Source organism: Chelonia mydas, chromosome 11 (genome assembly GCF_015237465.2).
Source record: "Chelonia mydas isolate rCheMyd1 chromosome 11, rCheMyd1.pri.v2, whole genome shotgun sequence".
Taxonomy (NCBI): Eukaryota; Metazoa; Chordata; order Testudines; family Cheloniidae; genus Chelonia; species Chelonia mydas.
In genome coordinates, this window is record NC_051251.2 from 76572027 (window position 1) to 76594915 (window position 22889).

At 54.5% G+C, this 22889-nt stretch overlaps 1 protein-coding gene across 7 annotated transcripts in view; it reads left to right on the top strand.

Annotated features, from left to right (window-relative positions):
• Nucleotides 1-22889, top strand: part of SLX9 (SLX9 ribosome biogenesis factor) — a 153248-nt gene that overhangs the window by 5007 nt on the left and 125352 nt on the right. For all 7 annotated transcript variants that reach the window (XR_006284852.1, XM_043525204.1, XM_043525206.1 and 4 more), the window contains exon 2: nt 4932-5040. Coding sequence is in view for 6 of the 7 variants with exons in the window: in XM_043525204.1 (XP_043381139.1) it covers nt 4932-5040 (109 nt within the window). In the remaining variant the exon portion in view is untranslated. The remainder of the gene's footprint in view (nt 1-4931; nt 5041-22889) is intronic.

Sequence of the window (22889 nt, forward strand, 5' to 3'; positions counted from 1 at the left end):
ATCGTGACTGTGTGTTTAATGTGAACGTGCAGGGAGGAGTTCGTCTGTCATCTTTCACCCTCTGCCATCTCCTCTTCGCCCACACCTTGTTGCCTGCATGAGTCACAGGACTATTTTTCATTGAAGGAGTATAATTTGTGGTGCAGGTGCAGTTAATGGTTTGGGGCCTGCTAAACCAAATCTGAGTAATCTCTTCTTCAGACTTCTTAAATATGCTAATATTTAAAAAAAAAAAACCAAGCAAGGTGCAAAATTCTACATTTCTGTGACTGTTCCTTGTGTAGTACCATAACATCACTGTATCCCGGAGTGGGCAAACTTTTTGGCCCAAGGGCCATATCGGGGAATAGAAATTGTATGGCGGGCCATGAATGCTCACAAAATTGGAGTGGGGATCCGGGTTCTAGGGTGGGGCTGGGGATGAGGAGTTTGGGGTGTAGGAGGGTGCTCCAGGCTGGGACCGAGGGGTTCGGAGGGCAGGAGGGGGATCAGGGCTGGGGCATGGGGATTGGGGAGAGGCTCGGGGTGCAGGCTCTGAGTGGCGTTTACCTCAAGCAGCTCCTGGAAGCAGTGGCATGTCCCTTCTCCGGCTCCTACATGGAGGTGCAGCCAGGCACCTCTGTGTGCTGCAGCATCCGCAGGCACTGCCCCCGCAGCTCCCATTGGAGAGCTGGAGGGGGCCATTGTAGCGCGTAGTAGTTGGAGCGGGGCCATGCCGACCCCTGCTATATCTCCTTGTTTAACTGAGGACATGTGCCCTGCAGAACAATCAGAGTCTGGAATAAGGGAACTATGCTGCATGAAGTCCCCTCGTTTTCTTTTCACCCCCACGTTTATTGAATGTGAGCTAGAACATTGCTGGAAGAATGTTATGGAAACAGTTAAGAGAGCAACAATGAAAATGTGGCTTTCAGAGGCCACATTTTCACGCTTTTCCCTACAACCATGAAGGCTAGAAACTTAGCTTCTTTTTACAAAATGAAAGCTGAGATTCTCAAAATCACATGACTCCAGTAGCTGGGGCTTTAAATATTATGAGACTTATAGTACTGAAGAGTTGGGAACAGTGAAGGTCTCTAAAGAGAAATAGCTGTCCTCTCTGATCTGTGCTCTCATTTCTAGATGGAGTCTTTTTTGACAACACACCATTAAGAAGGAACTTGCACTTCCTTCATTGTATTAAATAGTGTCTGTTTTTAAATGTCTATGACATAGCCCAGGGTATAGTCTGGACTGTTGAATTGCTGTGTCCCTTTAATTCTCCAGCCCAGGGTGCCTTTTACACTGCTCTGCAGTGAAAAGCCACCAACATGTAAAGTCACTTCCAGCCAAGTTACATGAATGCTCTTCCAGCCACTCATGAACTACATATAGGGCGTTACCTGCAAATTCTTGGTCCCAGCCTTGCACCCAAGAAATGTACATCTTGCACTGTCCAGCACACTACTGAACAATGCAAGCTCATTAATAGCTCGTCATTTCATCATAGGAAATGATTATGCACCAGCCTTTGTTAACGTGAGTAGAGATTCCCCAAACATTTCAAGCAAAACACACTGGTTTAGATAAAACAAATTTATTAACTAAAGGAAGATAGATTCTAAGTGATAAGACATAAAGGTCAGAATTGGTTACAAAAGAAATAAAACATAAACATGCAAGCTATTTCCTAAGCTTTACCAAGGTGAATTGTTCTAAAAGCAGAATAGTTTTTCTCACTCAAAAGCTTTCAGCAGTCTGTACTGGCTGGAAAAACCTCTAGGCCAGACCACTCCCCCCAGTTCCAAAAGCTTCCTTTGTCTTCCAAGCCATCTTGCTGCCATGGCCTTTCCCACCGCCCCCCCTTCTTATATCCTGACCCTTTGTCCTGGAAAAGTCCTTGCTGGGTCATGGGGTCAGGCAGTTCCATGGCGCCGGTGAGCTGCCTGCTGTACTTCAGGTGAATTGTAAATTTCTGGTTTACAACTCCCCGCTGGTGAGTCTCCCATTGAACAGGTAATGGCCCTTTAGCCCCTCGCTGGCAAGCCAGGGTGCTTTTGCCTTTGATAAAATGGTCTGAGGGTGTTACCCAGAACTACAGCATATTTCAGTAACAATCGTAGGCCAAACCTCCTAGCTCCACAGGTATGTTGATACGCGCATTTGAACAGGACAGTGACGTTCAGTGGATTATGCACTTTCAAATGATACCTCACAAGGCGTTCATTGTACACAATATAACCGTATAAAAGTGGTGAAGGTGGGATGCAGGGTGTCACATAGGGTATGGGGTGTCCCAATGTCTCGAATGTGTGTGTGACCCAGAGGCACATTGGTGATTCACTGCTCCATGTCAGCAACTCTTGCCAGGCCTGACAAACTCACTGCACCTGACACATTGCTGTTATGATACCAAATATAGCCAGTGACCTGCTCGTCTGCCCTAGAACCGGCCCTGATGGCCTGTCCTTCAGGAATGCTGGAGGAGTTCAGTGTCAGCTCGGTGGGTTATGCAGTAGTTCTAGGTGGATGCCAGGACTGAGAAGGTTGGAGTCTGCTCTTGTAGTCCTGGAGTACTGTGCCCGCACTAGGGGATGTATTGGTATAACTGTTATGGTAAGAAATGATACTCTTAACCACCGACAGTGATAAGACGAAAAGAATCATCTGACCGGACACCACAGAGTGGATGAAACCACACTCTTGATCCTTACATTGATTGCTTCAGAAAAAAGTGACTGAAATGACTTGAAGTCTTTAAACCACGATTTAAGGACTTCAGCAGCTCAGACGTAGGTGAGAAGTTTTTCGCAGGAGTGGGTGGGTGAGGTTCTGTGACCTGCGTTGTGCAGGAGGTCGGACTAGATGATCATAATGGTCCCTTCTGACCTTAGTATCTATGAAATCATTAACAAGCTTCACATCTACCACAGTCTCTTCACCGCTGAGACGACAGCCATGCAGTCCCTGAAGTCCAACCACCAGAGAGTGATCAAACCTGCAGAGAAAGGGGGTGCCATTGTAATCCGCAACCATGATAACGACGTTAACAAGGCCAACTTACTATAAAGAACTCAAAGAAGACCCTACACCACACTTTACCCAGGAATTTAAGGATATCATCTAATCCTTCCCCCCAAAAATCCAAGAGAAACTCTACAAACTCATCCCCCTGGTCTTAGGAGACTTGCAGCCCTGTTTCCAGACTGAAGGGGCTTGGCTAGCCAAATGGGCCCACACCACTGGTGGCTACTTGTGGCTATCCTTAAATGTGCTTAGAAGAGACGGTGACACTCTGTACCCTAAAGCAAGGCCCTGGCACCCCCAAATGCACCATAGTAATATAATTAGAATATGTTTTGTACAAAATATGCTTTGTAAGGGATCATTCTAAAAGTCTTGATCTGTTGAACATTGATATCCTGTTGGATTGTATATGCTGTTGTATCTGAAGTTGTGAATATTGACTATGTACCAGTATTTAAAATGTGTTTGCTCCTGGGGTGACACCCACAAAGTAGTTTACATCCAGTTTAGTCAGCACATTGGGAATGGACTATAAGGTGGATAGAAAGCTGGCTAGATCATTGGGCTCAACAGGTAGTGATCAATAGCTCCATGTAATGGTCTCAAGTTGCAGTGGGGGAGGTTTAGGTTGGATATTAGGAAAAACTTTTTCACTAGGAGGGTGGTGAAACACTGGAATGCGTTACCTAGGGAGGTGGTGGAATCTCCATCCTTAGAGGTTTTTAAGGCCCGGCTTGACAAAGCCCTGGCTGGGATGATTTACTTGGTTTGGTCCTGCTTTGAGCAGGGGGTTGGACTAGATACCTCCTGAGGTCCCTTCCAACCCTGATATTCTATGATATTCAAGCTGATGGCCCATTAAGTGACACAATAGGCCTTAGAAGAAGCTTGTGCCCACCCTGTGGATAATGGATGCTATGACTCATCGAAGCACGCAAGGGCATGTGACCAGATCATGGGACACTGGACTCCATCTTGGGCCTGTAGTTTTCCATGAACTGTGCTGTGGGCTTTGTTTGGGACAATGAAGTTTCTGCCACATGGGAGAAGCTATTAAAGGAGGAAGTGATATAATCACTTGTCCTCACTCCCGCCAGAACTTAACACCTGGAACAAAGACTGGACTGGGGAGGTGGTCCCAGGCGGGAAAGGAGGAATCCCAGCCTGTGTATGGAAGATTGGTGAACTGTTTGTACCACCGGGGTGAGACACTGCTTGATTCAAATCCTGTCTAGTGTATAGAATTTAGATTGCGATTTTGTTTTGTGTCTTAGGTAACCTGCTTTGATCTGTTCGCTATTACTTATAATCACTTAAAATCTGTTTTATATTTTACCTAAAAACAGTGTAATTTGAGTGAAGTGCATGAAAAAAATCTTAGCTCAGTTAATAAAAACCTGTTCATGTCCTTTCCACATTGAGGGAGGGGCGGACTGGGTAATAAACTTACACTGGTCAGGTTTTTGACCAGGGCAGGATGGTACAGCTCTGGGGTCCTAGGCTGGGGAGCTGGGGGGAACTAACTGGAGCCTCTCTCTTTTTGGTTCAGGAGTGGCTGGCGAAAGCGGGGTGTGTCCCTCCCTGTGAATGCTTGTGTGAGTGCAGGACCTTGAGGGGTTTGCAGCTTGTCACATTATCACAGTGTGAAAGGGAGTGCAGGTTGGTGAGACAGAGGGCTCAGTGGTACCCCAGTTCCATGTTGCACCCCGGGAATGCCCATCACAGAGACTCATGCATATTTGTAGTAAAAACCAATGAGCTGGAAACCAGTAGTTTGGCTGTGTCCTCTGAGGCATGGCACACATTTTACATACCATGAACCAATGGGCTACTATGTGGTGGCTATTGGAGAGTAGGCCTGAACTTTGCAACTATTTTATTCCTCTCAATATTAAAGTGCGTGTTTAACTTTGTTTCTGGCTCAGGACTGGGCTTTTTTGTCCTCTGACGTCTTTGCCGGGTTGAAGATTGATCCCAAAACTCTGGTGAAGAAGTTGGATTTGGACTCCCGAAGCATTGTCTCAGCCCAGACAGGTAAGGGGCACTCTGTAGGGAGCGATAACTGCCAGACTGAGCACCTCTCTTCTGTAAGAGAGGGGGGTGTTTGTACCTGCTGCGGGGTTGGCTGGATTTCAGTTGCCTCGCTGGGATCTCAGGACTGAGGTTCTGTACCCACTGGGATCTTGTATCATGCTCATAGCTAGGCATATAGCTATGTGCATGTTGAATCAGGTGACCATCAGAAGTAAACATGAAGAAGTCAGTGCTGTTATTCCTTTGCACCTCTGAGCCCAGGTGAAATCTGGTGGTGGCCTGAAGGAAGAGCAGGTGTGCAATCACAGAATACAAACGTGTTCTGAGCTGAGTAGTTAGTGCGGATTCAAACAGTAGCCATCTTAGATTGTAGAAAGACTCCTGCGAGGAACCTCACTTACCTTAGCTGTGTTTGGATGTGTGTGTTCAGCATCTGGCCTTGCAGTGCCTGTGAACAATTAATACAAGGAGAATGAAATCACCTGCTAAATTCTGATGCATGCATGACCTTGGGTCCGAGGAGAGGGTTTTAAAACTGGATTCCAAGTGAGGGTTGGAGGTGACAGTTAAGCTTTTGCCTTGCTCTTCATTGAGCCTTCCCTGCCCTTCTTTGGGTCCGTCATAAAACAAACCGTGAGAGGAAGAAGAGTGAGGACTGGGAGGGAGCACTATGGACCCTCACCTGTTCCCTCTCCACAGGATGCTGAGTGGTGGCCAAGCCGACTCCACTCTCGCGTTCCGAAGCGGAAAGCGGGTGCGAAGCTAATCTCAGTCCTGGGCTGGAACTACGGCTCGAAGTACACTCTGATTCTCATCAGCATTTTCTTGTCCAAGTTTATTTTCTTCCTGAAAATTAATAGTGGTAACAAATAGCATGCAGTGCCTTTGCTTTCCTTCACCATTACAGCCAGCCTGCGTCCTCTTGCCTCAAACGGGCTAAAGACAAAACCGGCCAGTGTCGCAGGCAGGGTAGTGATTGGTGGTGACGTGGAGCAGCCCGAGTGCACGGATCGATGGTGTTGGTACTGTGGCGTGAGGGAGCAGCCAGGTTGGATCAGGACACGTTAGCCCACGAAGGCAGCCTCCTGGGAGGTGCTAGGTGCTTTGTTCCATGACCGACTTGCCTCTGTCTGTGTGTCGGCAGGGCTGGGGGGACAGGTACATAACCTACCTTCGTCATTTGCGTAAACCATAGACTGTCACAGGCTGGCGGTCTGAGTCTCGCACTGCAGACCACAGCTGTACGCTGGCGGCTAGGCCTGGTTTATAAATAGACCCGTGCTGCTGGTCTCTGTGGAGCGCTGATGATGCAGATGTGCAGTGCCTGGCAATATTTAACCCTCTCCTGAGATTCTAAAGGCTGCTTTCTTCCAGACCGCGGTGTGCCGACCCCCCACTTTCTGTTCAGCCTCTTCCTTTTGATTGAGGCTTTTGGGGCCAAAGGCTGTGACTGGAGACCAGTGGGGCAGAAAGGAGGTGCTTTTTCTTCTCTCCCTGGGCCCCTTCCTCTCCTGTTGCTGTGGAACCCACGGGCGTTGGCTTGCTATGGAAATCCGTTCACATTTTTTGTATGAATTCAGTGAACTCTAGCTGGGTCTTGCCTACAGCAGCTGACCACCCCAGAGGGAGAAGAGAAGGGTCAGCCAGTTTGAGAGGTATGTGCTTTGTCCCCAGGGATCATTGTGCGCAGGGGAGAGCATCCCCCGCGGGGAGTTCAGCCTGATTTCTCCCGGGGCCTTGGATCTGTGGGTGGAGGTGAACAGGAATTCTCCTACACACGCTGTTGTTTTAAGGCTCAGTAGCAAAGCACAGAAGTGTTTCTCTCCCACCCGCTTTGCCAGCCCTGAGAAGGTTGGGTTCACAGACTCCGCCAGTACCCTGCTGCGGGTCCGGGAAGAGCGCAGGAGAGGCTGGATTTTGCTCCATTTGAAAGCGGCTACACCGCATTTGAAGCGGTTGTTTCCTGATGCCCTCGCTGCAGGAGCGTGCCGCGCTCGGTAAGCCTGACGTGGCCAGGGGTGCCTGCCCCTGCCCGGAGCTGTGTGAATCGCCACGTCCTGCGGGCAGCGCCACACAGGGCTCTTGTCTGCCTGCCAGCTACATTCTAGCATCTGCGACGGGGCCGCCGTGCAGAAGTGAGCGCGGGAGCCAGGCAAAGCCCCACGGGCTGCTTGGGGCGCTTCCGGAGCTGAAAGGGGCCTCGCCACCAGCAAGGGTCAGGACTGGCCCCACTGCTGGGGAAGAGGTGGATTTGGGCTCCAGCCACTGTGGCTCCGGTGCGCTCTGTGTGGCCAGGCTCCGTCTACACTGCCAAAACCCACTGCGGCAGCGTCTCAGAGCCGGGCCTATAGGCTCGCTGCGGTGCTAGCCATAGCAGGGTGGGCGCTCGTGCTCGGGAGCCTGGTGCGGGGAGGGGAGGTTGCGGAGCCTGCGCTCCTGCTGAGGGCGAACAGCCACCTTGCTAGGTCCAGCACTGCAGCGTGAGCCCCGGGCCCCGAGACGGGCTGCTGCTTGTGAGGCTTCTTTGGTGGCAGTGTAGAGCCAGGGAGTGGGGAGGCCCCATCTCTGCAGCTCCTGGCTCGTCGGGGGTAGGGAACGGCTCTTATTGCTTCCAGACTGGTCAGAGGCAGGGAGCCCAACAGCTGCTGCCCTGGGGGGCTGACTGGGAGGGACAAAGGGCTCTGGGGTTCCCCTTCCTATTTCTCTGTGTAGAATGAGACTGGCTGCCGGAGTCTCTGCTTCCCACCAGTGGTCTGGCTAACCCATCTCCCAGATGTCCCGGGTCACCTCTTCCTCTCCCGGTGTCCTGAGTCCTGCCCTCTGGCTCCCCACATTCCCTTGATCTGCCCCCCGCTTTGATTCCCCCGCCCCTTCCCCAGCAGCCAGTCTCCACTGCTGGGGTGGGGCCCAGCGACCAGACTCTCCCTTCCCTGTCTGCAGCAGGAAGTTTTAGACCCCTGCTGCTCTGGAGTGCAGCCAGTGGGGGATGGGGGGCAGAAACAGGTTGTCAGCTATCTGGGCAGGGACCATCTTTGTACAGCACCTGGCACAGTGGGGTCTTTGGTGATGCCTGGGGTTCCTGGGCACTAGGATCATAATTTTCCCCATACGTGCTCCCCCGGGTGGCCAGCTGCAGAGGAGCGCTGCCTGTATCTTTGGTTTGGGGGCGCTTTTGTTGTAGCAGTTGCTCAGCATCAATGGCTTCTTCCCTTTCTCCCCTTCCCAGGGGACAGCAGCTGGGCTGGCTTTTGTTAGGTGGGGAGCAGGGGGAAGAGCGGCATTGCTGACTCGAAGTTGGCAGGGGGATGGCGCCCCTCCATCGCTAGGCCCGTGCTCCCCGCCTTCCTGCACTGTTTCCTGGCTTCGGTTCCATGGTTTCACGCCAGTTGCAACAGCAGTGTAGGAGAACATGGAAGACTTGGGGGCCCCTACCCCTCAATGCCACATACATACTCCTCTCTCTGGAAGGGATAGCAAGGTGCTAGCACGGCCCTGACCTCCCGCTGTTGCAAGGGGGAGGTGTGTGTGTTTCTAACACACACACGCGCGCGTGCACATTGGAAGCAGCAGGCTGTGGCCGGGGTGGTGCTGGGACCAGTGTGATGGAGACCAGTCCTGAGGAATAATTTGGATGAATTTTTCCCAGCTCCCAGTTTTGGGAAGGAACAGCTGACGTTTGGTTTTTAGTGCTCCTGGCTTTTTAAAAATCCTTGCTGATTATTTTCTGCCTGGAATCTCCCTCAGCCACGTGAAGACACCGCTTCCCTCCCCCTGCTCCCCACAAACCCACCCCCCAAAACCCAGGGGACTTCATTTGCACCACTGTCTTGACCTAATTGACCATTTGGCCAGCGTTGGCGGTCCTGCCAGCTGTGATGTTAGTTAGGGCCGCGCAGTGTCGGTGCACGCACTGTGGGTTACTCACATGGGCTGTTGGCTGTCGTTCCTGTCACCCCAGGGCAGGTGGGGGGCTCCCGGCTGCCCCTGGGGCTCCCTGCTTCCAGCCCGCCTGCTGCATGGAGGCTCCTGGCTCCCCGCTCGAAGCCTGGTAGCCAGCTGGACTCTGGGTGTGGAGCTCTCCACTGGGAACCTAGGTGGGTGGCTGCCGTGCCCCAAGCTGGGAGACTCAGTGCAGCCAGGCTCCTGGTGAGGAGCTGATAGCTGGGTTGGGGTGTGTGTGTGTGTCTGGGGGGGGGGGGGGGGGTCGGGGGCTATGTTCCCAGCGGGTAGCCAATAGCCAGGTTGAGGGGGGCGGTAGCTATGTTCCCAGCGGGTAGCCAATAGCCAGGTTGAGGGGGGCGGTAGCTATTTTCCCACCGGGTAGCCGATAGCCAGGTTGGGGGGAGGTAGCTATGTTCCCAGCGGGTAGCCGATAGCCAGGTTGAGAGGGGGTAGCTATGTTCCCAGCGGGTAGCCGATAGCCAGGTTGGGGGGAGGTAGCTATGTTCCCAGCGGGTAGCCGATATCCAGGTTGATGGGGGGTAGCTATGTTCCCAGCGGGTAGCCGATAGCCAGGCTGAGGGGGGCGGTAGCTATGTTCCCAGCGGGTAGCCAATAGCCAGGTTGAGGGGGGCGGTAGCTATGTTCCCAGCGGGTAGCTGATAGCCAGGTTGAGGGGGGCGGTAGCTATGTTCCCAGCGGGTAGCTGATAGCCAGGTTGAGGGGGGAGGTAGCTATGTTCCCAGCGGGTAGCCGATATCCAGGTTGATGGGGAGTAGCTATGTTCTCAGCGGGTAGCTGATAGCCAGGTTGAGAGGGGGTAGCTATGTTCCCAGCAGGTAGCCGATAGCCAGGTTGGGGGCGGGGGGGTAGCTATTTTCCCACCGGGTAGCCGATAGCCAGGTTGAGGGGGGGTAGCTATGTTCCCAGCAGGTAGCCGATAGCCAGGTTGGGGGCAGGGGGGTAGCTATTTTCCCACCGGGTAGCCGATAGCCAGGTTGAGGGGGGGTAGCTATGTTCCCAGCAGGTAGCCAATAGCCAGGTTGAGGGGGGGTAGCTATGTTCCCAGCGGGTAGCTGATAGCCAGGTTGAGGGGGGGGTAGCTATGTTCCCAGCGGGTAGCCGATAGCCAGGTTGAGGGGGGCGGTAGCTATGTTCCCAGCAGGTAGCCGATAGCCAGGTTGGGGGGAGGTAGCTATGTTCCCAGCGGGTAGCCGATAGCCAGGTTGAGGGGGGGTAGCTATGTTCCCAGCGGGTAGCCGATAGCCAGGTTGAGGGGGGCGGTAGCTATGTTCCCAGCAGGTAGCCGATAGCCAGGTTGGGGGGAGGTAGCTATGTTCCCAGCGGGTAGCCGATAGCCAGGTTGAGGGGGGGTAGCTATGTTCCCAGCGGGTAGCCGATAGCCAGGTTGAGGGGGGGTAGCTATGTTCCCAGCGGGTAGCCGATAGCCAGGTTGAGGGGGGCGGTAGCTATGTTCCCAGCGGGTAGCCGATAGCCAGGTTGGGGGCGGGGGGGTAGCTATGTTCCCAGCGGGTAGCCGATAGCCAGGTTGGTGGGGGGGGTAGCTATGTTCCCAGCGGGTAGCCGATAGCCAGGTTGAGGGGGGCGGTAGCTATGTTCCCAGCGGGTAGCCGATAGCCAGGTTGGGGGGGGCGGTAGCTATGTTCCCAGCGGGTAGCCGATAGCCAGGTTGAGGGGGGCGGTAGCTATGTTCCCAGCGGGTAGCCGATAGCCAGGTTGAGGGGGGCGGTAGCTATGTTCCCAGCGGGTAGCCGATAGCCAGGTTGAGAGGGGGTAGCTATGTTCCCAGCAGGTAGCCGATAGCCAGGTTGAGGGCGGGGGGGTAGCTATTTTCCCACCGGGTAGCCGATAGCCAGGTTGAGGGGGGGTAGCTATTTTCCCAGCGGGTAGCCGATAGCCAGGTTGGGGGCGGGGGGGTAGCTATGTTCCCAGCAGGTAGCCGATAGCCAGGTTGAGGGGGGCGGTAGCTATGTTCCCAGCGGGTAGCCGATAGCCAGGTTGAGGGGGGCGGTAGCTATGTTCCCAGCAGGTAGCCGATAGCCAGGTTGAGGGGGGCGGTAGCTATGTTCTCAGCAGGTAGCCGATAGCCAGGTTGAGGGGGGCAGTAGCTATGTTCTCAGCGGGTAGCTGATAGCCAGGTTGGCGGGGGGGTAGCTATGTTCCCTGCAAGTAGCCGATAGCCAGGTTGAGGGGGGGTAGCTATGTTCCCAGTGGGTAGCCAATAGCCAGGTTGAGGGGGGCGGTAGCTATGTTCTCAGCGGGTAGCTGATAGCCAGGTTGGCGGGGGTAGTTATGTTCCCAGCGGGCAGCTAAGAGCCCGGAGGCAGCTGCAGTCCTGGGGGGGAGCTGCACGTGGAGCTGAGAGCCTGGGCTCCCCACGCCGCCCCTCTTCAGTCAGTGGAAATGTTCCTGTTGATTACTGGCGTGCTGCCTTTTTTCATTATTATTATTATTTCTTATTTTTGCTGGCACCCTTGCATGTATCATCAGTCCACAGTGCGTCCCTCTGACTCTTTGCACGGAAGGCTTTGGCTCCAGCTCGTGAGCAGCGTCTGCTGCGGCACTGGCCAAGGCCTTGCCGTGTTAAGCAAGGCAAGGATGCGAACGTGTCCAGTCTGCGTTAGGAATAGTTTCACGAGAACGCTTCAAGATCCCTGCAAAGGGGGTGAGAGGAAAATGAAAATTAATGTCTAAAGACAAAGACATGTGCATCCTTTTGGTGCGCGTTAAAAAGGGAAGTGTGTGCGTTCATGTGTGGAGCTCTGCTAGTCGCCCAGGCCTCCCCGGGCGTGGACCCATTCACACCGAAGCTCCCTGCTTTTGATGTGCTCTAGACCCTGGAGCCGGTTCTCCATCATTGGTGCATCTTGACCGTCGCACCGGGTAGAAAAGGGCGGCCAGCGTGGGAGCCTCTACTAGCTAGTTAAGCTCTCGAGTCACTCCCCTTTGAATGATGACTTCCTGCTGGTACAGTTGAGTTTCCACACTGCCACTGTGTAAGTCAAACGCCTTGCCGTAGCCTAACCCAGGCAAAGCCATGTTCTGCTCCTACGAGAGAGTAACTCTCAGCCGGTAGAGCCCCTGCAGCGTGGGAATTAGCTACTTCCGACACAGGCAGGAGTAGCGGAGCGTGAGGAGTTTTGCTTTGGCATTCTTTATTGTTCACATTTGCTTCTTGAAACGGAGATGTCAAGTGTTGATCTGACAGCCCATCACCCTGTAACCCCTTTTGCCAAGAGTAGATGATGAAGCAGCTGTGGAATGCTATGAGCGTCTGGACTACCCTGAGAAACTTCCCTCTCCCTCGGCCTTCGCCTCCGACTCACTGGGCATGGGAGTGGCCACAAGACCTGCTGCTGTGAAGGGGCAGAAAGTCCGACTGGTTAGGTTGAGAATCGCATGTGAAGCGTCTAGGTTTGATTTAGAGCCTTAGAGCAGGGGCGGGCAAACCTTTTGGCCTGAGGGCCACATCTGGGTATGGAAATTGTATGGCGGGCCATGAATGTTCATGAAATTGGGGGTTGGAGGGTGGGAAGGCTCCCACTGGGTGTGCAGGCTGTGGGGTGGGGCTGGGGATGAGGGGTTAGGGGTGCAGGAGAGTGCTCCAGACTGGGATGGAGGGGTTTGGAGGGTGGGAGGGGGATCAGGGCTGGGGCAAGGGGTTGGGCATGGGAGGGAATCGGGGGGCAGGCTCTGGGTGGTGCTTACCTCAAGCAGCTCCCAGAAATAGCAGCATGTCCCCCCTCCGGCTCCTGTGTGGAGGCGAGGCCAGGTGGCTCTGTGCACTGCCTTGTCTGCAGGCGCCGCCCCTGCAGCTCCCGTTCACTGTGGTTCCCAGCCAATGGGAGCTGTGGGAGCGGCGCTTGGGGTGGGGGCAGCATGCGGAGCCCCCCGGCTGCCCCTATGTGTAAGAGCCGGAAGAGGCATGAGCCGCTGCTTCCAGGAGCCGTGCAGAGTAGGGCAAGACCCTGACCCCGCTCCCCATCTGGAGCACCAGAGCAGGGCAAGTCTCAGACCCTGCTTCCCGGTGGGAGCTCGAGGGTCGGATTAAAACGTCTGGAGGGCTGGATGTGGCACTCGGGCTGTGGTTTGCCCACTTCTGCCTTAGAGGAAGAGCTCCTCTTCCCTTCTCTTGCTGTGACGAATGGGCTAACGCTACAGGGAGCTTCATGCTCATTTCGTGCTCATTCTGCTGTATCTGACAATGAGGGCAGCACTGTTCCCTCAAGGGCCTTTGGCTCTCTCACGCTGCTCACCCAGGCTGATCCTGTCTCTTTACCGTCGGCTGCATTTGTGCCTCTGGTATTGTTCCTCCTAGTTCCCCCTTTCTGAGGTCACCTGGCACCTTGTCTGAAATGCCCAGCACCGCCCCCCACAGACCAGGTGTACCAGGGTGACGGCATTCTGACAGCGACCACAGGCATCTTGCATGCCTTGAACATGGTGAACGAAATTCTGTATTTGGGGTGGGGGGACTGCCGCTGAATTGTGTTAAGTGCTGGGCTCTAGTGTTCCGATGTGGAGAAGGCCGCCTGCCCTCCAAGGGGGAGTACAGGAGATATCTAACAGCTTCTTTACAGCCAGCTGTGTGCTGAGGGGGAGATCGTCGAAGGCCCCAGAGTGGGTAGGCGCCCTGCTCTCCAGCACGTTTCATTGCCGTGCTCCCGGTCACTGCGAGGGGCTGTCCAGTCCCCGGAGCTCGGAGCAGCACTCCCTGTTTATCTCCGAGTCACCGGCTAAACTCTCCTGGGTCATTGTTCCAGGCAGGCACCTCTGAACTCGCGCTAGTACTTGCATCTCGAGAATCTGGCTCTACCAGCATGGGGACATGGCGTTTTCTCATTACTGCCTGCATCGCCTCTGCCACCGCCAGGCCGGTCACCTCCAGAGTCCCAGGAAGGAAGCTGACCTCTAGCAATGGTTCTGCATCACAGACAGAGGGCCCTTTAGCTTTCCCATCCAGTGCCTTAGGGTTGCCATCCGGGTAGCTTTTTAAACTGTGCTCAGCTATTTCTACCCTATCCTACCTGTCTTGTTTTTAGGTTCCTGGTCTACATAAAGGCCAGATGGTAGCGGTGTTTAATGTCTTCATGTAGTTGAAGTGACTCTCCTGCATATGGCTCAAAGTAGAAAATATCTGCCAATCTGGCAATTGAAACCCCAGAGATAGTCAGCTGTTTCTCCAACCAAGATCCACAGAGACAGACTTTCCTTGGAGGGTCCGAGGTGATGGTGTGGTTTGCCCCTGGGAAGCGCCCTCAGCCGTGGCCTCTGCCTTGCCGTCCCTGCCCTGTCGCATCTCAGCTCCTGTAATGCAGACAACAGGCCCCGCTGTGCTAGGTGCTGTACCCAGACATAGCAGAAACAACCCCTGCCCCAAGGAGCATGCAGTGAAAAACACCCCCAGCAGGGGGCGTGACTGCTGTCCGGGCTGGGGCAGGGAGCACAGGCCAGGGGACCAGAACCACGCTCTTGCCTAGGCGAGTAAGCGCACAGTTGGCGGGTAGCAGCTTGTGATGTACGAGAGGTATAAAACGGGCCACGTGGGTGGCTGCTCTTCCCTGCCCGGGGGCGTCTCGCGTTGATGTGGGGGAGCAGACGGTCTGTGGGCGAGAGTCGGCCTTTGCCGAAGGAAGGGTGGAGGCGGTGAGGCTGCAATGCTGCCTTGACCCACGGGGGGGAGCTTAGTCACAAGCCAAGGCCCAGCAGTAGGGCGGCTGGCCGTTCAGCTGGGAAAACACTTGTCGGGGCCCTCAGCTGAACTCATCAGCACTGCTCATCTCGCTGTTCGCCAGGCGGGGCCAGCAGCAGGCTCTGGGTGGTGCAGGGCATTTTTCGACTCTGCAGCTCCATGTCTGCGTGTCCTAGGCTCGGATCCCAGCTCCCAATTGCATTTCTTCCCCGGAGCGTGGCCATGACTTTCTCAGGGTCCAGGAAGCCTTTCTCCACAGCCATGCTCGTGTGTGTAACAGAAACGAGTCCCCCTTGGGCACGAGAGAGAGGCGCTGTCATCCCTCGCTTCCTGCCTGCTGCCGTCCCGGGTGCATTCCCCACCCGAGCTGTGTTTGCTTTTCAGGAGGGAGTAAGTCAGCCTCCTTTGTTCAGCCGCTCAGGTAACCCCTGAAGGGATCCAACAGGAGATGGGCAGGTCAGGGCCTTCGCTCTGTCTGTGGATCTGAATCTGGCGCTTGGCCAGCTGGTGGAGCCGCTCTGAACCCGTATGGACTCTTCTCTGTGGTCCTGGGGCCATGATGGCGAAGCTGTGGCTGAACGGCTCCATGGGAATTACACCTGCCATGCTCCGTTCCTCTCCCTCCGGCACCCCTGGGGGTGAGAATGTTCCACCCCCGTGTGTCCAGCTCCCTCCTTGCTCTTCATGCCCTACCCTCACCCTGGAAAGCTTCCCGCAAGATTCCCATCGAAACCCATCGCTTCTCTGCCTCAGGCAGGCTCATCCCGCCAGCCCCTTGGGGTCCAGGGATCCTCTGTCCAGGAGACGTACAGAACCTCTTGTATCTCTTCGATCCAGCTATAGGGAGAAGCCCAGTGAAGAAACTGCCTTTCCTGAGCGTTTCTCCCAGGGGTAGGTGCAATGCTACCTGCAGCCAGATCGCGTGTTCTAGCGGGCCTGTAATCCCCATTCTACCAGGGCAAGGATGGCCTCTAAACCCTTGGGGCTTCCCAAGCTCCGCACTTGGAACTCTGCACCCACCGTCTCTCCTCACGGCTCTCCAGAGCCAGACGCTGCATCTAGCTGTGTGGGGCTGTGGTCTCCTTCTCCGTCGCGCTCTCCTTCTGGGGCTTGTTGCTGTTCCCAGGCCTAGAGAATGGAGCAGATACCGGAAGGAGGCAGCTAAGTTATTTACCGGGCACTGGAGTTCTTCAAAGTGCACATGACTTGCCTCCTGCCCCCATTGCACGGCATTGCCTGGCTTTGAATTCGTTCTCAGTCCGGGAGGCTGGCTGGGAAGGGAGCTCTGTGCCTGCCAGAGGGGAGCTCTCTGGGGGCAGGATTCTGCATTCGCCCTGCTCACGCGAGGAGTAAGGCACTGCTCAGTGAGCCAAGGGCATCATACTGGCCCTGCGTGGTTCAGCGCACGTGCTAGCCACCGCGCCCCCTCTGGGCTCAGAGAGTCTAGCCCCGCATGGCCCAGGACACGACTGCAAAGGCGGCTCTGTGGAGGCGATGCTGTGGAGGACCCAGTTACGAGGACCCACCTGGCCTCTGGCGGGCTAGCCTTGGCCCTGCCTGGGTGTTAGCCCTGAGGTGACACTAGGTCTGCTGTCATCCTGGGTTACCATGAGATGGGTGGGTGAGGGGAGAAGGAGCGGGGACGGAGATCAGCGTCCGGCAGAAGAAGCCGCTCGGACCCAGTGGCGTGGGTCCCGGGGTGAGGGCAGTGCTGGTGAGAGGGCTCTGTCCATGGGCCTGCGTGGCCAGCTGTCTGTCTCTCTCAGCCTATTCCCCCTGCCTGGGCTTCTCTCCAGCTCGCCCTGCGTGAGACGCCCTGGGGGCCGTTTCCTGCCCCCGCAGTCGCTGCTCCTGCCAGATCCTCGACTGTCCTTCGTATGTCCCAGCCCCTCCACTCTCCCAGTGTCCTTTTGGATCTGCTGCTTCCCGCAGTTGCTTCCTTCTCCTCGGGCTCTGCGGCTGCTCTCCTGGTTCTCTTTTCCCCCAGACGGTTCCCTGGGCAGCTCCGGCAGCAACCCTGCTTGCAGCTCGTCAGCCTCACGGTCATGCCATCGGTCTGCTCGGCTTTGCCACGCGTCCTCGCTTGCTCTCTGGCTTTGGCAGCCAACTCAGTAGGGACAATGCCCACTGAACGTTTCCAGCGCCAGCCTCTCCCACTCTGCCATCTCCCCCTGCCTCTCCTCTCCAAGCCTTGCCCCTGCTCTGGCTGCCTTTCACATTACAACTGCAGCTCCCTCCTTTCTGGCCTTCTCGCTACTAATTGTGTGCCCTTTGCAGAACGCTGCTGCCCAAAACCTTCATTAGCTACCCATTGCCCTGTGCATCTAGCTCCGGCCCCACGGGCACGGCACTGCCCATCTCTGCCACACTCACTCCTCTCCCTGCCTCTAAGCCTACAGCCTAACCACTGCATGAAAACCTGCCCCTTCTCCGTACAGCCTCCCCGGGATAATTCCCTGCAGGCACAGACCTTGAACATTCCCACAACCTTCAGACCTGGGCCCTCCTCCAGCTCCCCAGTGTGTGTCTGTGAGACAGGAACACGTCTTCCTCTGGGGCCTGGGCAGCGCTCAGCAATGCAAGGCGGAAGGCAGGGTTTCCTCTCCTTGGCTTCAGAAGCTTTACAGTCTGATTTTGATCCGATTTCTGTTTCAGTGGATACGCCCTTCCTCCAGGTCAGCAATCCCAGTTTTAAACTACTGCTGCTTTTTTTTAAATTCCAGAGTGGGATAGTTTTAAAGCCTGTTTTGCTCACAGTGTCCTTTGCGCGGAGCATTGTGAGATCATCAGGAGTTTGCTACTGTCCGGTTTCTTCGGTGTTTATATTCAGTTAACAGCTGTCCCGCCTGCTCACTGTTTGCTTTGGACTGTGTTATGTCCTACTGCGCTGCTCTCAGAAATGGAAAGGGAGGGAAAACTGTTCATTATTCTGTGAGTTCTTCAACAGAAAGACAAAGGCTTTGTCCGCACTGGGAACTGAACGACAAAACTTTAGTCTTTCAGAGGTGTTGAAAAAACACCCCCCTGAAAGACACAAGTTTTGCCGACGACAAGTCCCGGTGTGAACAGCACTTTGTCGGCAGGAGGGGAAGCAGAGAGCTGGCAGCCAGTTACAGTTACAGAAGCACTTTGAGGAGAGGAAAGTGATCAGGAACAGTCAGCATGGATTCATCAAGGGCAAGTCATGCCTGACTAACCTAATTGCCTTCTATGACGAGATAACTGGCTCTGTGGATGAGGGGAAAGCGGTGGACGTGTTGTTCCTTGACTTTAGCAAAGCTTTTGATGTGGTCTCCCACAGTATTCTTGCCAGCAAGTTAAAGTAGTATGGGCTGGATGAATGGATAGAAAGCTGGCTAGATTGTCGCGCTCAGCGGGTAGTGGTCAATGGCTCCATGTCTAGTTGGCAGCCGGTATCAAGTGGAGTGCCCCAAGAGTCAGTCCTGGGGCCGGTTTTGTTCAATATCTTCATTAATGGTCTAGAGGATGGCGTGGATTGCACCCTCAGCAAGTTTGCAGATGACACTAAACTGGGAGGAGAGGTAGATACGCTGGAGGGTAGGGATAGGATACAGAGGGCCTTAGACAAATTGGAGGATTGGGCCAAAAGAAATCTGATGAGGTTCAACAAGGACAAGTGCAGAGTCCTGCACTTACGACAGAGGAATCCCATGCACTGCTACAGACTAGGGACCGAATGGCTCGGCAGTAGTTCTGTGGAAAAGGACCTGGGGATTACAGAGGACGAAAAGCTGGATATGAGTCAACAGTGTGCCGTTGTTGCCAAGAAGGCTAACAGCATCTTGGGCTGTATAAGTAGGAGCAACGCCAGCAGATCAAGAGATGTGATCATTTCCCTCTATTCGGCACTGGTGAGGCCTCATCTGGAGTACTGTGTCCAGTTTTGGGCCCCACACTACAAGAAGGATGTGGAAAAATTGGAAAGAGTCCAGCGGAGGGCAACAGAAATGAGTAGGGGACTGGAACACATGAGTTATGAGGAAAGGCTGAGGGAACTGGGATTGTTTTGTCTGCAGAAGAGAAGAATGAGGGGGAATTTGATAGCTGCTTTCAACTACCGGAAAGGGGGTTCCAAAGAGGATGGCTCTAGACTGTTCTCAGTGGTAGCAGATGACAGAACAAGGAGTAATGGTCTCAAGTTGCAGTGGGGGAGGTCTATTGGATATTAGGAAAAACTATTTCACTAGGAGGGTGGTGAAGCACTGGAATGCGTTACCTAGGGAAGTGGTGGAATCTCCATCTTTAGAGGTTTTTAAGGCCCAGCTTGACAAAGCCCTGGCTGGGATGATTTAGTTGGGGATTGGTCCTGCTTTGAGCAGGGGGTTCGACTAGATGACCTCCTGAGGGCTCTTCCAACCCTGATATTCTGTGATACAGTTCCTTGATCTCAGCTGGGGCCTGCTCTCCCTTGTCCTCTGAGAACTGCCACTGGTGGGGGGGTACTGAGTGTGCCGTGTGCCCAAGGCCTGCCCCAGCACGTGAGGGCCCAGGGGCTGCCACGATGGAGGCTGCGAGCTGGGGTACACCCACCAAGCGCCCTGCCCAAGGCAATCCTTGCCAGAGTCCTGGGTGGATGATTCCTGGTCCTTTGGCATTGCCTGAGCAGCACAAAGGGAGCAGAACCAGCCCCAGAGTGTCAGTTGGATGAGCTGTGTAAAACAATACGTTCCACCCCCGGCAGAGAGGGTTGGAGCCCTTGCAGTTACAGCAGCCCTGCGCTCCGGCTGGGGCAGTCTTCTTTCCAACAGTGCAATGCATTGTCTCCTACCCCCTCAGCTCCCCCAGCTTGGCAGGTTGTGGGGCTCTGTAGGACCGTGTGTGTAGGAAGCACACTGTTACGTGTGCTTCAAGCAGAGCCTGTCTGTGGAGTAGAGCAGCCATCCTGAAATGGTGGTCCGTGATGTACTCCTGGAGAGCAGGCAAGGACCCAGAGGGCTGGCCCCTCCTCTCTTCCAGCTGCCTCTGCGGTGCATAGAAACCTGGATTCCCTCCGAAGCAGCTGGAACAAGAGGAGGCGGCATCATCTGCGTCCAGGAGGAGGCACTGCGACAAGAAGGGAAGATCCTGGAGCTGGGGCTCAGACTGGAGTCAGGAGCCTCGCAGGGGACAGAGCCCCCGTGGGACAGGAAGACAGGAGCCCTGGCAGCGTGTGCAGGGAAAGGGGGAGGGCGGGTTGGCAGGGATGGCAGTATGATTGTTTTCCATAACACCTGCTGTCTTAGACACTGTTCAGGTCCGTAACTAACCCTCCTCTTCCATTGTTGTGCACAGGGTTATTCTAGCCAGGCTGGTCCCAGGATATATGAGAGACAAGGTGCGGGAGGGAATAGCTTTTATTGGGCCAACTTCTGGGGGTGAGAGACAAGCTTTCAGGCCACACAGAGTTCTTCATGTCTCTCTCGCCAACAGAAGTTGGTCCCGTAACAGATATTACCTCATCCCCAGCGATTCCCACAGTGACTGGAGAGTGGGTGAAACAGGAAGGGGCTCATAAGGGCTGGCCACCTTTGAACTAAAGGCTCCAAAACAGGCATGTGCATGGAGAGGAGAGAGGCTCGCTGGACTGAAGGGGGCGAGATGCTCTCCCCACCGCATAATGAAATGCAGCTCCGAGCGGACGGTGTGACTCTACGTGGCCGTGCCCTCTTATAAAACCTGACATTGGCCGTTGCTTTGGAGTGTAGTAAACGAGAGATCGTTTTGTTCCTCCTTTCAACCCCTTGCAGAAAGGTGTAAGTGTAATTTTTCACTGCCTTCGCGTCCTGCTTTCTATGACCCCCCCCTTGGCTCTTGCTTAATTTACGTGGGATTAAAATGCCACGTGTGCTGCAGGAAGCAACGCCTCCTGGGTCTCGCCCTCACCTGGCCGGCGCAGGAGCCGAGACGTTGGAAACAATATGCTTCTAAAGCAAGGCGCCTGCCTCAGGAGCTGCCTGGAGAGTTCTCGGTGCTGGCCTTCGTGACCGGATCGGGCACAAGCTAGTGTTCTTTCCACACGGGCCTAATTTCCTTTTCCCCACTGCCTGAAGAAGGGCCCAGTGCCCCAGTGTCACCTCACGCCCACTTCTCCGAGCCTGTCTCGGAACGCAAGCCGACTTAGCGCCAGTCTGGTTCACACTGTGTCGCATGAGCTGCCCTGGTGGTGGTCTGCTCTCTTTCCGCCCTCCTCTCCCCTGCGGTGCGTACAAAGCCCCCATTAGGATTGGTTCATTCACAGCACCCCTTCCCTGTCGGCTCTCTGCTGCCGGCGTGCGAGAGAGAGGGTGAACCCCCTGGCAGGGAGGAGATGAAGAGGCAAATCTCCAGGGCTTTTCTACCAATGCGTTGCAACTGCGGTATCTCCTTGCTGTTGGCAGTAATTTAACGAGTGACAGTCTACAGGGGATGTCAGAGGTGATCTGGGAAGCTATAATCCTGGAGTGCTGGCCTAACATAAAGCACAATGAGCTGCCTTAGCCCCTCTCTGCAGTCTGAGCACTTGGGTTCAGGGCTGGTCGAAGGCTTCCGACTGCTTGGGCTGGCAGACACTAGCTACTTGTTCATTCTTCAGAACTGCTGCACGTCCTGGCAGCCCAGCCCTGCTTCTTGTGTGGCAAGAGAGAGGCTCTGGGACATATCTGCTGGCTGGGCTGCGGTGTGGGCGGGGCAGGCACGGATGGCAAACGCTGAGCAAAGCAAAATAAAAACAATCTGCTTCAAAAAATGCAAAAGCCATGGGGTTTTATCTCTGTAATACTCAGCATGGTATGATTTGTATTATACGAGTTATGGTGGAAACGTTCAACCCTGGCATCCAGATCTGCAGTGTCAGATGCCTACCTAGGGTCAGGCTGAGCCCAGGGCACCCCCAGCTGACTTCATTGGGGATTCATAGAATCATAGAATTTCAGGTTTGGAAGGGACCTCAGGAGGTCATCTAGTCCAACCCCCTGCTCAAAGCAGGACCAACCCCAACTAAATCATCCCAGCCAGGGCTTTGTCAAGCCAGGCCTTATAAACTTCTAAGGATGGAGATTCCACCACCTCCCTAGGGAACCCATTCCAGTGCTTCACCACCCTCCTAATGAAACAGTGTTTCCTAATATCCAACCTAAATCTCCCTCACTGGAACTTGAGACCATTGCTCCTTGTTCTGTCATCAGCTACCACAGAGAACAGCCGAGCTCCATCCTCTTTGGAACCCCCCTTCAAGTAGTTGAAGGCTGCTATCAAATCCCCCCTCACTCTTCTCTTCTGCAGACTAAATAACCCCCTTCCCTCAGCCTCTCCTCATAAGTCATGTGCTCCAGCCCCCTAATCATTTTTGTTGCCCTCCACTGGACTCTCTCCAATTTGCCCACATCCTTTCTGTAGTGGGGGGCCCAAAACTGGACACAGTACTCCAGATGTGGCGTTGCCAGTGCTGAATAGAGGGGAACGATCACGTCCCTCGATCTGCTGGCAATGCTTCTACTAATGCATCCCAATATGCCATTGGCCTTCTTGGCAACAAGGGCACACTGCTGATTCATATCCAGCTTCTCGTCCACTGTAACGCCTAGGTCCTTTTCTGCAGAACTGCTGCTTAGCCAGTCGGTCTCCAGCCTGTAGCAGGGCATGGGATTCTTCTGTCCTAAGTGCAGGACTCTGCACTTGTCCTTGCTGAACCTCATCAGATTTCTTTTGGCCCAATCCTCCTATTTGTCTAGGTCCCTCTATATCCTATCCCTCCCCTCCAGCGTATCTACCACTCCTCCCAGTTTAGTGTCACCTGCGAACTTGCTGAGGGTGCAATCCATCCCATCATCCAGATCACTAATGAAGATCTTGAAGAAAACCAGCCTCAGGACTGACCCCTGGGGCACTCCACTTGATACCGGCTGCCAACTAGACATCGAGCCGTTGATCACTACCCGTTGAGCCCGACAACCTAGCCAGCTTTCTACCCACCTTATAGTCCATTCATCCAATCCATACTTTAACTTGATTCACTAGTTCTCTGGGCTTCTGAAAGCCAGGCCACTGCTCTTCGAATCCCTGAAGGAGTCCAGCTTTGGGCCCCCTGTTTTTGAGAACTTTGCCCTAAATCTCCGTGTTTTTCAGCCTCAGCGCAAGCTTTGAGAGAGAAGCACTTGGGTTGTGACTTTTCTTAAATGCTAGATCTATGCTCCGTTCCCTGCTGCTGCTGTTAACTCAC